The 14,645-nt window shown below is 43.7% G+C and overlaps 2 protein-coding genes and 1 pseudogene across 3 annotated transcripts; 2 read left to right on the forward strand and 1 right to left on the reverse strand.

Moving 5' to 3' along the window:
- Positions 1–1,014: 1,014 nt before the first annotated feature.
- LOC115678732 (serine/threonine-protein kinase AtPK2/AtPK19-like) lies at positions 1,015–4,812 on the forward strand (annotated as a pseudogene).
- Positions 4,813–4,961: 149 nt separating this feature from the next.
- On the forward strand, positions 4,962–6,872 carry LOC115678733 (uncharacterized). 2 transcript variants are annotated; one of them, XM_056319142.1, is made up of 2 exons: positions 4,962–6,597; positions 6,687–6,872. In XM_056319142.1, exons 1-2 carry the CDS (start codon positions 6,173–6,175, stop codon positions 6,859–6,861), a joined length of 600 nt encoding a protein of 199 aa, XP_056175117.1. In that variant the 5' UTR covers positions 4,962–6,172; the 3' UTR covers positions 6,862–6,872. The 2 variants fall into 2 exon arrangements, with proteins under 2 accessions (XP_056175117.1, XP_030458013.2); XM_030602153.2 differs by having other exon boundaries at positions 4,962–6,591.
- A 3,885-nt stretch (positions 6,873–10,757) lies between these two features.
- Positions 10,758–13,240, reverse strand: LOC115667769 (transcription factor MYB1R1-like). The gene is made up of 3 exons (XM_030589314.2): positions 12,717–13,240; positions 11,971–12,179; positions 10,758–11,288 (listed from the first exon to the last, which is right to left on the reverse strand). Exons 1-3 carry the CDS (start codon positions 13,009–13,011, stop codon positions 10,848–10,850), a joined length of 945 nt encoding a protein of 314 aa, XP_030445174.2. The 5' UTR covers positions 13,012–13,240; the 3' UTR covers positions 10,758–10,847.
- Positions 13,241–14,645: the final 1,405 nt, after the last annotated feature.

Genomic DNA, 14,645 nt, shown 5'->3' on the forward strand with positions numbered 1-14,645 from the left:
TCTAAGCTAATCGAGCGACAATCAAATGAGATTATATTATTTGAGAATTTTTTTTAAAATTTGACTTGTCACTTATAGGGTCTCGACCAAAAATTATGGGTGATAATAGAGCGGGGTCTCGAAACTTATATTCAAGCCTAGAACACTCCACTTAGGGGATGTGGGACTCTATGCTCCACTGCACGCCTGATGCCCGGTCCTTGTCACTAGGGCTAGCCACCAGGGACTGAAGGTGGAGAGAGTAACCTCGACAACATCGATCGAAAGCCATGCTCCGATACCAATTCAAGGGGGGATTTCATACGAAAAGCTATAACTAATAAAAGAGGGGAGCCCAAGGCAAGTTCGCTCATGTCCTCTTTAATAGGGTTAATACCATGAAAAATCTTAAATCGATACATCCGTGACAAATTTACTCCAAACTAATTTTTTTTACTATAAAAACTCCAAACTTGTATACTTGCGAAAAATTTACCCCAAATTAATTTTTTAACCACAAAAAATCTCAAACTAATTTGTGACAAATTTATTCTATGTTAAATTGGATTAATACAAAAAAAAATCACAAATCAGTATATCTGTGATAAACGGAGGGTAAAACCTCAAACCGATACATCCGTCAACTATCACGTGTTATTTAACTTGGCAATTTGACAGTAAAATTTAATGAAAACTAACGGAGGGTAAATTTGTCACGGGTTTACCGGTTTGAGATTTTTTATGATCAAAAAATTAATTGAGAGTAAATTTATCGTAAATATATAAATATAAAGTTTTTGACGGTATTAATAAAAAAAATAAAAAAGAAAGTAACTTTCGCTCCTAGCCCTGGTTTTGACCTCTCCTTCCTCCTCGTGCGTATTTGATTCTCTCTCTCTCTCTCTCTTCTCTCTCTGAAAATGTGAATCGGCAGCCGCCATCTCCATCATTGCGAGATATCTCTCTCTCTCTCTCTCTCTCTCTCCACCCTCTGAAACTCTTACCCATCTCTCTCTATCTCTCTCTCTCTCTCTCACAATGTGATCCCCCGTTCTCCCAGCCTGCCTCGAAGCAACCTTCTTGGCTGGCTCCCCACCTCCCCATCCACCTCCACCTCCACCTCCGCCGCCGCTCCTCAGCCGAGCGCCGCCGCCGCCGCCTGGCTCGAAGATGTCGCCCCCCGCCCCCGCCGCCGCGGCGTCGTCCTCCTCCCAGAAGAAGAAGAAGAAGAAGAGGCCCCTCCATTCCCTCCTCACCCACAACCTCGCCAACCTCACCATCCCCTCCTCCTCCGCCGCCGTCGCTCCTCCTCCGCTCTCCTCCTCCCCCTCCCAAGACTTCGATTTCGCCGAGGTCTTCGGTCCCATCACCCCCCACCCCCCACCCCCACCCCCTCCACCCCAACCCGTCGTCGTCTTCCTCCTCCGCTCTGCATCCCCCGCAGGACCCCCCCGTCATCCAGCACCGGTCCCACTCCTTCGTGGGCCCGTCCCCTCGCTACACCCACTCCAACTCCCTCCCTTTCATTGACTCCTCTTCTGAAGACGAGGAAGAAGATGGTGATGGTGATGATTGTGAAAAAGGAGGGATTTTGGATGGAGATGAACGGGAAAGCTCGCATCTTGGTGGCGTCGGCGGAAAAGAAGTCGCGAAGAGCGGCGCCAAGATCGGGCCTGGGGATTTCGAGATACTGCGGGTGGTGGGGAAGGGTGCTTTCGGGAAGGTTTTCCAGGTGAGGAAAAAGGGCGGGCACGGCGAGGACGGTAAGGGCGACGGGATATACGCGATGAAGGTCATGAGGAAGGAGACGATCATAAAGAAGAATCACGTGGATTACATGAAGGCCGAGAGGGATATTCTCGCCAAAGTTGTGCACCCCTTCATCGTTCCCCTCCGATATTCTTTCCAGGTGCTGTGCTTTTTGTTTCCAGATGTGTAGAGCTCTTTTCTTGGACTTCAGTTTCTCGATAGATTGCGCATTTTAGAGTGTTGTTTAGCTGTTCTGGAATGCGACGCGGCGTGAAATTCGCGCCGTTTAAGGATAGTTAACTATTTTGGTCATTGGATTATGGAGACTTCTTTGGTTTTTCCTGGATGGGAAGTGAAAGTCCCTTTGGTTAAGAGTAGTTTAACTGTTTTGCTCGATTGCCTCTCATTAATGGTTCGAGAAAAAGTGCATTTTGGGGAGCTGTTGAAACAGGTATGAAACTATTAGACTGATAAATAGAGCAGCATAATTTGCCTTTTCCCTGCAATACTCGAAGTGCCCATGAGCACTTGAAAAATAGATACGCTCGTTTCATGTTTTTTAGCAGGCTGTAAGTGTCGAAAATTGATGCTTTTGGTGACCATGACTTTGCCCATTCTTCCACGGTCGGAGCCGATTGGCCTCGGTCATGAGACCGTGTGGAGCATGACGAGTTTGATTCGCTAGGCCAGCCTTCTTTTCTAAGAATCGTGGCTTGTATAATGGAATGCTTCATTGTGGTCAATCGTATCACGTCTCCTTTAAACTCGGGCATCTCGTATGCTGGATGTGTCTCGATTCGACACAACAACTAGTTTCGGTCTGCTGTGGCCATCATTGAGAGAGCAGCATATGCGTCCGGCCAGTTTTTGTACAGAGGGAAAATCCCACCTACGAACATCTTCCACATGATAGTCCTTTCATCAATTGATTTGAGCACAAACTCTCTAACACCACTCACACGACCCAGTTGTATCGTCCACCACACATTATGGCAATGGAATATTGTCTTCCACATGATATTTTACATGATATATCTCATGCTTCTCCCAGTATTACGAAGTTGACATTTGTGCCTTCGTGGAATGGGGAAAAGTCGAACCGTGACACAATTATGGCAATCGGTGTTCTTCCCAATGAGTTTGCTTGGGCTTAGTTGGACCCAAAATTATAATTTATTGCATAAATACCTGCCTTGCAATGTTACTCTAACTCCTCCGGTTGTAAAAAAGCACGATGACATAAGGACTATCCTTTAGTTGAGTTGGTGCTTAGAGTATAATTTGCTTTTGAAGCTCGGTTTTCAACTTTGAGACGTGAATTTGCTTTGGAGAATTGTTGGCCTTACCATCGCTATTTCAGGCCTCCATCAATTTATTTATCGTTATCTCTTTTAGGTTGTGACACATTTTCTCTTCTCTTCCTTTGTCCACTTGACAGACCAAGTCGAAGCTTTATTTGATCCTGGACTTCATAAACGGAGGGCATCTCTTCTTTCATCTTTATCGACAAGGGATATTTAGGTATCTCATGACTTGAACTCTTGAATCACTTTCTAATGTGGTTAATTTACAGTTGTTTTAACTAATTAGTCTTTTGTGACGGCCAGTGAGGATCAGGCGAGGTTTTATACTGCTGAGATAGTATCTGCTGTTTCACATCTTCACAAATGCGGAATTGTGCACCGGGATCTCAAACCTGAAAATATTCTCGTGGATGCCGATGGACATGTAATGCCACGTAACTAAGTGGTTCGACGGAAACATGCATTCTGCACATGATTCTGGTTTTATACATTGTTTAAATCGGCTTTCATTATCTGTTCTTCAAACAGGTAATGCTTACTGACTTTGGTCTAGCAAAGGAAATCGACGAGTCAAGCAGATCAAATTCGATGTGCGGAACCACCGAATACATGGCTCCTGAAATTTTGCTTTCTAAAGGCCACAATAAAGATGCAGATTGGTGGAGCGTCGGGATACTTCTATATGAAATGTTAAATGGACAGGTAATGCTCTGTGCATATTGGATGGTTCATTTTACCGGTGACCTAATTCATTCTACCCTGACATATCCCAGGCATGCCTTGCTTTCAGTTTTTCTCATATCTAGGGGGATCAGTCCGCCTTTTTCAGCTGTGATTCCTGGAATCTTAGATGAAATTGGTCATTTTTTAAAGCATTGGCTAGCATGATAAGCATTGATTTGGGCATAATTTAGGCAGAAAAGGTTTCTGTAACTGAACAGCATATTTCTTTCCCACTTTCTGCATTGCTCTGGCTGGTTTTGACTAAGGCATTCAGTATACAGATCTACTGCCTATGATCCACTTGTTTCCGGAATTACGTTGGTTCTTATAATCTTTGCAGCCACCGTTTACGCATGCAAATAGGCAGAAGCTTCAGCAGAGAATTATCAATGAGAAACTTAAACTGCCACCACGCTTGACTAGCGAAGCTCATTCTTTGCTCAAAGGAGTAAGCATTCCATGCGAGCTTTATATTTTTTATTGTGCAAACTAACAAATAATTAGAATCGGTTGTTTCCCCTTCTTTGCAGCTGCTACAGAAGGAACCATCTAAAAGATTAGGAAGTGGACCAAAAGGTGGAGAAGAGATTAAAGGTCACAAATGGTTCCGGGCAATCAACTGGAAAAAATCGGATGCTCGAGAGGTGCAACCAAATTTCAAGCCGGATGTTTCTGGAAAAGATTGTATAGCCAACTTTGACAGATGCTGGACTGCAATGCCTCCAGATGACTCACCAGCTCCAACACCTACTGCAGGTGAACATTTTCAGGGTTATACCTACGTTCCCCCTAATCCTTGGCTTTCATCCAGTTCTTTGGAAGGGTAACGCCCGCCGTAGCAGCACTGGAAGTGGGAAATAAGCTACTGTAAGTTTGCATTAGCTGAGGGAATTAGAGATAACCACAACTTACCATTGCTTGATTTAAGTATATTCTCACTGAATTGCTTGGTTTGATTTTTTTTTAACTGTAGCTACTTGTACCCTACTGTATTTTTTTACTTTATTAGTTGTTTAGGGACATCCCTTTAGTAATCAAATCTGTTTCTTCATTTCTATTTTTTTTTTATTAGTGCTTCTTCATTTGTCGGTGTTGCCTATATAAAGTAATGCTTATTTCGGTACTTGAGATGAAGCCCGCACTTCACCACCTGTACTCTCCATCATTCCTTTATTGTGATATAAAATCAACAGCCTGCCAGCTGCACCGTTGTATTGCCTTGTTACTTATTAAGACGCAAATTATTGTTGACTGCCAATGCTAAGTGCTTGTTCCTATAATTCGAAGTAATCCATTGTGAGATTCATATTTAAGCCCACTGTTGAGGTTCATTCAAAAGTAATTCAAACGAAAAGAGCAGCTGATTGGCTGCTCTAGCTTGCGTTGACAAGTTGGCAATGTGAGAGGCCTTTCTTTCTTTTGGGGTCTGAGTATCTCATTCCAAATGAGAGAGAGAAGGGGTGAGGAGGCGTCATCTTGAAGGTGACACAATGTAAAAACGAGTGGCAGAGGCAAGCATTCAGAACTGCAATTAGAAAAGCAGACGGAGGAATCTAATTCTACTGTTCTTTACTTACAAAAGAAGCAATATGTATAATGACTGACTCACAGAAGTCCAGACACCTAGAATACCTCTTTTGACAAAATAAAGGATCAGATGTGACCCTTGATGGTGTAGGGTGGGCAGGAACATATAGTTGTCTAGGGAGCGAAACTTCTTCGTGAAGGTTACTGAAGGGAATGCCGAATTGATTGGAAGCTTTCAGAAGTGCATGGTGAAAGGATGGTAAGAGTGGAATCTAGCTTTATCCAAAATGAAGCGAAGTCATGGATGCAGCTTTAGAGCTAGATGCGTCACTAGCACATGCTTAGTTTTAAACTGCTACTTTGTGTGGGATCTCCAAGAATGAACCCCTCTTTCATGGAAGGACTTGAGCAAGTTCCCTTTTTCTTCTGTCAAGATTATATTAGTATCAATACAAAAGTTCTTCCTGGAATCTGGACGAGATAAATTAGGATTAGCCTCAAATCCCAACTAGTAAAGATATTATGATCACTTTTAGAAAGTATTAAGGTGTGGTGTTCTGAAGTTATTTCTTTTGTTCTATAGACCAATTGCTGTAATTGCATATTTGAAAATAGAATCCATGCTTTTTGTTGCTTCATAGAAATATATTATGAACCTACAGCTATTATTCTTCTCATTTCTTGGAATAAGAGAATCCACAGTAAAAGTAGGTCTCTTTGAGTGTAGAGGACCCCCGAGAGACCGGAAGAAAAATTAACTAGCTATGTCTCTCGTTTCTGTCCCTGTGTTGCTCTATAAGAGCTCCATCCTTTTTGTTCCGTATAACCCAATTCTCCTGCTTATTATTTTCTGAGAGCTGTTTACTAGAGGTAGTCAAGAGTGAATTGCCATGAATTATAAGAAAAGAAGCAGCGACTCCCTTTGTGAGAGGTCTATGAAGATGGTGACAAACGTCCTTAGGTTATCATCTCTTTCAATAGCCAGCATGAGCTTAGGAACCACTGGTCGTTCAGTTTCAGCTCAAAGTCATAGTGCTAAGGATTCTTCCATGATGGCTGATGAACCAGTTGTTCCGCAATTTGCTGGTAGCCGCCGATCACAAGAGCCGCAGAGCTGGTCCAAGCCCGTTTCATACTTGGTGGAGCTGGAAGATGGGATTGAGTCTGCATATGTGTTTCGCGATGACAAGAACGTCGATGGTATGGCTTCCGACTATATCGAACGGGTCCACAAGAAGAATCAACATTATTGCCGCGAAGCATCTGAGGATTCTCCTATCATCTTGCCTCCTCCACCTAGTATGCTGAAGTACAAGTAGCTATCTTTCACCGCCTGTTCTGGGTAACTTAACTTTCTTCTTGTTCAAAAGAATCTTAATCTTGTTTTCCGTTGCCTCTTGTCAGTGAAATAAGGCTTAATGGAAAGTTCATATGGAGCTGGCTCTCCCTCTCCCGCCTTCTCTCTCTCTGTCTCTCTCCCTCCCCCCCTCTCTCTCTCTCTCTGGACCCTGCACAAACAGGGGAGATCACAGTGTGTGGCTGGCTGTCTTGGCTTTGCTGGTCAGTTGTATGTAAATGATTTGTTCCTAACTTCCTTTTTTGACTTCCTCTTACTTTCTCAGTTATTTTGTTGGATATGCCTTGTGCACTCCGTACAGGGCCCAAGGGGATTGGCGGCGGTGGCAACCGTCACAAACTGTCGCCGTAATTTTTGTTGATTTCTGTTATGTTCTTAATAGTTTCCATGTAAAATGTCCGTATCTCGCCCTTTAACTTTAGATTTCGCCAAATTCCCTAGCCTGCAACCTCAAATCGGAACTCTCGATTCGCTTTCTTTGTCAGTTTGGTTTTAGCAGTGGGGGGTCTCTCTCAATTTGGAAAGAACCCTGAAGTTCTCCGATGCTTCACTTTCTATCTTTGACGAATAAAGTGGGTTTAGACTCTGTTTTTTCAAACGAGTTTTTTGCACTGAAGCGCGCTTCTGGGCGAATCTTTGAGAGGGTGAACTTGGCTGATGTTTTGGAATCTCGTGTTCCGCGAGGGATGAAAGATGGTTTAACGATTCTGAGGGCTGAGGCGGGTTGGACCTTCCAAATCATTGGATAGATCACTTCTCTTCAATAGATCTGTCAAATCGGCGGGTCGGGTCAATTTGCATTGGATCGAAAATGATTCGACCCAAATTGACCTATTTCTATGCAATGTAAATATGGTAACTCGTACTCGACTCGTTCCATATTGCTAAAGAACTTTCATATTTAATTAAATCTTGAAAAACTCATACCCAAAATTGATGTCAAAATACGGAGTGAGTGAGTGCGAGATCTAGTGAGGGCGAGAGAGACTGAAGAGGGTCATAAAAGTGGATTGTGTTTAAGTAAGTTATGAATCCATTTATGATCGATTTATGATTCATTTAACACCCATATGTTTGAATATAGGGAAAATACCACCAAAAATCTCAAATTATGCCACTTACGATAAATTTACCCTGAATTTTTTTTTGTGACACGAAAAACCCCAAACTATACCACTTATGACGCATTTACCCCACAATACTTTGGCCCAAGGGCATTTTCGTCTTTTTCTTTTATACGTTTTTTTCCTTTTTTTTTTCTTTTCTTCTCTCTTCCCTCCGCCATGGCCGGCGGAGGGAAGCCGGCGAGGGCGGCCCTCGCCAGCGTTGGGTTTGGGTGAGGGCTGCCCTCGCCGGATCTGGTGAGGGCAACCCTCGTCGGCATCGGGCGAGGGTGACTCTCGCCCGACGCCGGCGAGGGCAGCCCTTGCCCAACCCTAACGCCGATGAGGGCCACCCTTGCCGGCTTCCCTCCACCTTGGCCAGTGGAGGGAAGAGAGAAGAAAGAAAAAAAAAAGGAAAAAAAAAACAGAACAAGGAAAAAGACGAAAATTTCCTTTGGCCAAAGTATTGTGGGGAAAATGTGTCACAAGTGGCATAGTTTGGGGTTTTTTGTGTCACAAAAAAAAGTTCAGGGTAAATTTGTCACAAGTGACATAATTTGGGGTTTTTGGCGGTGTTTTCCCTTAAATATATTTATGACCCATATAACTGAATATAACTAACCCATATAACAACTTAGCTTATTATATAGGGGTTAAGAAAAGGGTCTAAGAATCATTTTGACAAGTCTATTGTTCATCAAATCTTCCCAATTTCTGCTCTAGTTTGGATAAAATGTAGCGAGGTGCTATCATGCCGTTCAATAGGATGATAATGTTTTTGGCCACAATTGTTCTTCACAACGTTTTAAACATTCCATTAGTATCCTAACCAACTCCCTGCCAAGTGCCCGTGCTACTCGATATAGTCGATGTTGCACCTATTTCGTCAAAATAATGCGGTGAACCAAACCATGTAGATATTTCACGAACTAACTAGATGAAGTGTACATGAACGGCACATTGTATTCAGTAGGGGTATGCAAAAGAATTGGGAATGCCCAAATCGCCCAAAATCGAACCGAACTGGCCCAGAACCAGCGAATTCCAGGAGTATCGATCCGATTTCCGATTCCAGATGTAAAACCATCCATCCGCCCACCCGGATTGGACCGGTATATATATATTGTGATAAATATATGTAAAGAAAAAAAAACCCCTAATCAGGCTTCACACATACAATTCTTGAATACTCCTATCCTCCACCTTCTCATGCACGCTAGCCCTCTCAACTCTCTCACCTCATCTTAAATGTGTTTTCTTTTCACTGTACGGTCTCCCTTCTCTGCTTACACCACCGACCCACCATTAACATGACATCTTAAAATTTATAACATTTCTTGCTTCGGACCGAGTCAAAGAGTTGGGGTTTGTTCAAAGAGAAGGGAAGGGAGAGTTCTAGGTTGGTGTTAAAATGGAAGGAGAAGAGAGATCACTGGCTTAGACACCCAACATATTTAGTCTTGGTTGCTCTGGATTTCTTCTTTCAAGGCTCTTTGAAGAGGGTTGGAAAGGTCTGAACTTTTCTTTTCTGAGCTTTCTCTATTTATCCTTTTGGTTCTTTAAAATGTTTGAGGAAAGTTGGAAGAAGAAAAGAGAAGGAGAACGAAAATGTGTAGTTAGTTGCCGTAGTATCGTTTTGATACTGAACAGAGAATCCATGCACACACGCACACACAAAAAGACCGGTTCGGTCCAATTCTTGGGTGAATCCATGAAACCAACAGGCGATCCCCGGTTCTCATTTTATGAAACTAGTACTTAGTGGACGGTTTCCGATTATAGGATGAGAACAACCCACCTTGAAATCGATCACTCCTAATATTCACGGGAGCTTCTTAGTCATGAACCTGTATAATCATGTCCTTTTTCTTGTGGATGGTATATGTTTTGTTCGGTGGAATGTGCACCTCGAACCGAACGAGCCGTTTAACATTCTTACCAGGTTAAGAGGTCGAGTCTTCTTGAACTTGACATCAGTCTATCCGAATATTATTACAAAATGTAAGTAGTAACTTTCAGTAATAATTTACCACTGGGGGTTTACCCCAGTGGCCACCCTTCTCACTTGATAAGGGGGAGGTGGGGAGTTCGAATCCCCACCTTCGCAGGGGGGTAGGGGTGGGGCCGCGTAGTTTAAGAGGTGGGTTTCGACGCCACGCCTTGCAAGAGGTGGGGCGCAGGTCTGAATGTGTATCGTGAGTGAGAGATAGAGTAGGACCGACCAAAAAAAAAAACTTTCAGTAATAATTGGCAGGAAAATCTTCCGTAGGAGAATATTAACTTCTCACATGACAAAAAAAAAGTAGGTGTAAAATGTATCCTTCTCTTATGATTTCTAATTTATCATACGCAGAATAAGATCAGTAAATGTCGTCAAACAACTTTCCCATGTGAACTGGTAAAAAACTACCAAACAGAAAAGTTAAATACTAGTGTATCATGTAGTTGGCAATATCATACACAAATGTGAAAGACGACTAGCACCATACCCCTAGTAACCCGGGCATTTTGCCATCCATGTTCAGACATGGAGGAGGCTTGTCTGATTTTTTAGCCAACCCAAGCTGCACAAGATCATGAACAGATTGTGACCAATCAAAGGAAAGGTCAGTACCACCCTAGACTTTGTCTGTATACAAAGGATAAAAAGAAAACCAAAGCGACACAATTATTGAGCTTATCTTATCCAAGATCACACAATCTCAAATCGTGTCCCTCGATACAGGTAAATAAAAGATCTGCCCCCACCAACCACTGATGGACTCAGTTGATTCTCCTTTTGCTGTCACAAGATCTACACGAACCAGTAGAACCAGTAGATATTGAAATCAGACCCCACCAATGAATGAAACGGCAATGAACGGGAGAGGTTTTGTTAGTTCAGTTTAGAGCGCTTACAGATACAGACAGACAGAAGACAAAATGACTAAGAATCCAATGGGCTTACAGAACAGCAGCATCAACAACACAAAAAAGACACGATCATCTTTTCCGTTGTCCGTACAGATCGGCAACTGTACAGATCGGCGACGACCCCTATCTTTCTCTAACCTAAGTTATCCCGAGGGTTTTAGATAACCCTTTACGACGCCACCCCAGAAGCTCTCATGCGACGCTGATCATGTTGTCCCCCTTGCCGAAGCTCGGGGTCATCTGGAAAGCCGAATGTCTTCTCGAAGACTCGCTCTGGTCCTGAGGCGATGCCAGATTCAGCGACAGCTGCGAAGGGCTCTTTGGGGGCATCAGAGATAAGTTGAGATCATGGACAGCTGGAGCATGAGGAGCTTGAAGAACGGGAACTGGGCGCACTAGCTTTGCTGGAGAGTTTTCGAATTGCACGCCTTGCACGATGCTCAGATTTTCCACTGGATTCTCCACCGGCACTGGCAATACGATGGACGTAATTGCCACTGTCGCCGGCATCATCGAGAAACCTGAGATGTTACTGGTTTCTAGCAGCGCCACTGGTGTTGGTGGTGAAGGATATGACTCAGACGCAACATCTACTGAAGGAGCTTCCTCTTCCATCAGTGTACCAGCAGTGACCTTGAAAAAGAAAACACAACCAGTCATTAGTTAAATGCGTTCTTTATCCCCCAAAAAGAGCGCTTATCATATTCAATTTTACAAAGAAATGAGAGCGGGTTTTGATTTTTAGTAGCCCAGTACTCAAGAAATCAAGTAATCTCCGCTCACCCAAGCATTTCATTTGTTAAGGTCAACTTCCCAATTACGAAGCCCCTCTGCCCACATAAATATGATTGAATGATGGTTTACATTTACATACTGTATTACTTAGTATGAAAGCAGTGTCTAGTCAGCAATTTTCTTGGATGCAGTCCAGTAGCAGAGAAAGAAGAGGCAAGGGAAATAACAAAGTCCAAGTTCCAAACTTCAAAACGTGCAAGCCATGAAAAGACTATATATACCTCCCCCAACTAATCCTAAGAGAACTGCTCACCTAAGAGAAGTCAACACCAAGGAAACGAAGGCTATAAGTTGTAACAATATGCAGAACGCGGTATGAAGCAGCCAAAGAAATATAGACAATGCAGCAATTTTCCACAGAAAAGAGGAACAATTGACTCATAGAACCCAAACTGGGAAGCAACCACACTGTATAAGCCCACACAAAACTAACCCAAACCAAACAAGTTCTCATTCATAAGATAACAAATTAAGGCAATTATGAATGAACAAGAATAGGTAATCGGCGGAAATAGTTTACTGTATCAGTGGTGATATCAAACAGGCTAGTACGGCGGCGACGGCGATTGAGGTTGCTCCGGCGGAGAAAGTACTTCTGGGCATGACTCGCCACCTGCGTGGGCGTCCGAGTCTTCACAAAGTTCTTCGAAATGCCTCTCCAATCACCCTTTCCCACTTTCTGCAATCCGAGCAGGAACAGCCTGTGTTCCTCCTCTGTCCACGGAACTCCTGATCACAACAGACGGACCGCAAGGATCAGAATGAGAAACCCTCGGCAGAACATCATTAATTTACAGTTCATGGTATCGATACAACACATCTCGACTAAATCGCACTAGCGACGAACATACTTCCGATTCGAAACTTAATCGAAAGAAGAAAAGGATCGAACTAGAACAGAGAATCTCTTCCGGCGAGAATCGGCCGATGATATCCGTGATTCGAGTCAATCCGTAGAAAGGGCAAAACAAAATTCAAATTCCTACGGCAGAGTTCAATCATAGGTCCGATCGGCAGCAATTGCAGAACTCCGGCAGCAAAAGTCGAAACGTCTCAATCTCAAGAAACGATTAAAGCAGATTCACGATGGAAACTGGAGGTGGACCGTACAGCACGATCTAGAAATCCAAATCGAAAATCATCGCCACGCGAAACTAACAGGAAGGCATCGATCGACGATCTAAACAGTAAACAGAGCATCTCGAAAACCAACACGAGAGTATGGCGATCACCATAAGCGAAAACAAAAAAGAACCGGATCGTTACCTCGCTTGCGCTCGCGGCCCGCCCCGCCCTTCGCGCCCTGCGCGACGGCGTCGTCGGCGGACGCGTAGCCCGCAGCGGCTGCGGCCGCCGCCGCCTCATCCTTGCCGCCGCCGCCGCCGCCGCCGCCGGCCGCGTCCTGCGGCCGCTCGTACTGCGACAGGTTGTTCAGGCTCACGCTCTTCCTCATGGAGTCCAACACCACCCTGACCCCGAAGAGCATGAATTCCCCCGCGCCGCCGGGGGCGGGGGGGCTCCCCTCGCCGGACGTGGCGCGCGCGCCGCTGCCGCTCGACATCTCTCCGCCGCACGCAGAGGCCGCGGAAGAAGAACCACCGCCGGCAGCTCGCTCTCCCTCTGCCTCGGCGCGATCGCGAGAACACCCGATGAGCGGCGGCTAAGGGAGGCGTTTCGTTTGGCGTTACTCGGCGGTGGTGGTGGTGGTGCTGCGTGTGGTGAGGAATCTGAATGGGCCGTACAGTTGTCGAGAGGGAGAGAGATGAAGGGATTTGGTGGTGCCGCGACGGGACGCGTGCTGCTGCTTATATGAAGGGTGAGGTGCAGCCACGTGGACGGCGTGGAGGGCCGCGATTGGCCGGGGCGAGGCGCCACGCGGCGCTCGGGTCACGGTCCGTCTGCTCCCCCCCGCGTTCGTACTCCCGTCGCTCTATCGTGTCCGCGGGGGGAGAAAAAAAAAAAAGCGAACGACGATAATTGATGTGGTTTGGAAATGCGAAAATGACGCAAACAATCTCTACACTTTCTCAAAATGTGTAATGTAATCTTTAAATTTTTAATTTGTTTAATATAATCACCAAACTTTAACTTAATATGTAACGTGATCCCTGAACTTTTAATTTGTTCAATGCGATCCCTGAACTTTTGATATATGTTCAATGTAGTCCCTGAACTATATAAAAATGTTCGATGTAGTACATCGAATATTTTCATATAGTTCAGAGACTACATTGAACATGTACCAAAAATTTATGGACCACATTGAACAAATTAAAAGTTCATAGACCATATTGAATATTAGGTTAAAATTCAGGGACTACATTAAACAAATTAAATTTCATGGACACACGTTGCATATTGTATCGAAGTTCAAAAACTGTTTGTCATTATCCATTTGAAAATTAAAGAAAGGAGAGAAGGACGATGGGTAATGATGCTCAGTGTTGTGCTAGTTGTTTTTTTTTTTTTTTGGTCTCACTTGCTACTCTCCCTTTAAATTCAACATTATATTACTTTTTTATATATAGTTTAAATCGGTTGTCGTGCTTCTTCGATACGTTAACCATTATTAGTCGTTCTCATTTCGTCAAATTACTATGTTACAGAATGCTGAGTTGAACTTTGAATCGCTTATCTGTAGATTCTGTACGAATTGGGAATGCAAGTTTAATTCGCTCGATAGCTTGTACGAAACTTATGTCGCCGCAAGAGCTACTACATTAACGATCGGGGTGAAAAGAAAGTATAAGGATCATTTTGACTCCTTACTCTATAAAATTCCTTGAGCTATGAGCTAATGTACAATGTGGTCCCTAAATTTTTACTTTGTTTAATGTGGTCCCTGAACTTAAGCCCAATGTTCAATATCGTCCCTGAACTTTTAACTTGTTCAATGTGATCTATGAACTTTTGGTAATAGAAGGATCACATTTATTATTTTCATATAGTCCAAGAACTAGTTTGAACATTTGCCAAAAATTCAGGTACCACATTGAATAAATTAATAGTCAAAAGACAACATTGCACGCCGAGCTAAGGTGTATGGGGCACATTGAATGAACTGAAAGCTCGAGAATCACATTATATATTGGGGAAAAGACCACAAAAAACCTCAAACTATGCCATCTGTGACACATTTACCCTGAACTTTTTTTGTGACACAAAAAACCCCAAACTATGCTATTTGTGACACAT

This window comes from Syzygium oleosum, unplaced genomic scaffold (assembly GCF_021117445.2).
Source record: "Syzygium oleosum isolate NSW1041296 unplaced genomic scaffold, Sole_v2.1 Sole_v2.17, whole genome shotgun sequence".
NCBI classification, from domain to species: domain Eukaryota; kingdom Viridiplantae; phylum Streptophyta; class Magnoliopsida; order Myrtales; family Myrtaceae; genus Syzygium; species Syzygium oleosum.

Excerpts from the sequence above, each read along its gene's own strand:
- LOC115678733 (XM_056319142.1), top strand. The coding sequence starts at position 6,173 with ATGAATTATAAGAAAAGAAGCAGCGACTCCCTTTGTGAGAGGTCTATG. Across the intron at positions 6,598-6,686 it reads CCTAGTATGCTGAAGTACAA|TGAAATAAGGCTTAATGGAA; the intron begins GTAGCTATCTTT and ends GCCTCTTGTCAG.
- LOC115667769 (XM_030589314.2), bottom strand. The coding sequence starts at position 13,011 with ATGTCGAGCGGCAGCGGCGCGCGCGCCACGTCCGGCGAGGGGAGCCCC. Across the intron at positions 12,180-12,716 it reads GGGCCGCGAGCGCAAGCGAG|GAGTTCCGTGGACAGAGGAG; the intron begins GTAACGATCCGG and ends TGTTGTGATCAG. Across the intron at positions 11,289-11,970 it reads TTGATATCACCACTGATACA|GTCACTGCTGGTACACTGAT; the intron begins GTAAACTATTTC and ends TTCTTTTTCAAG.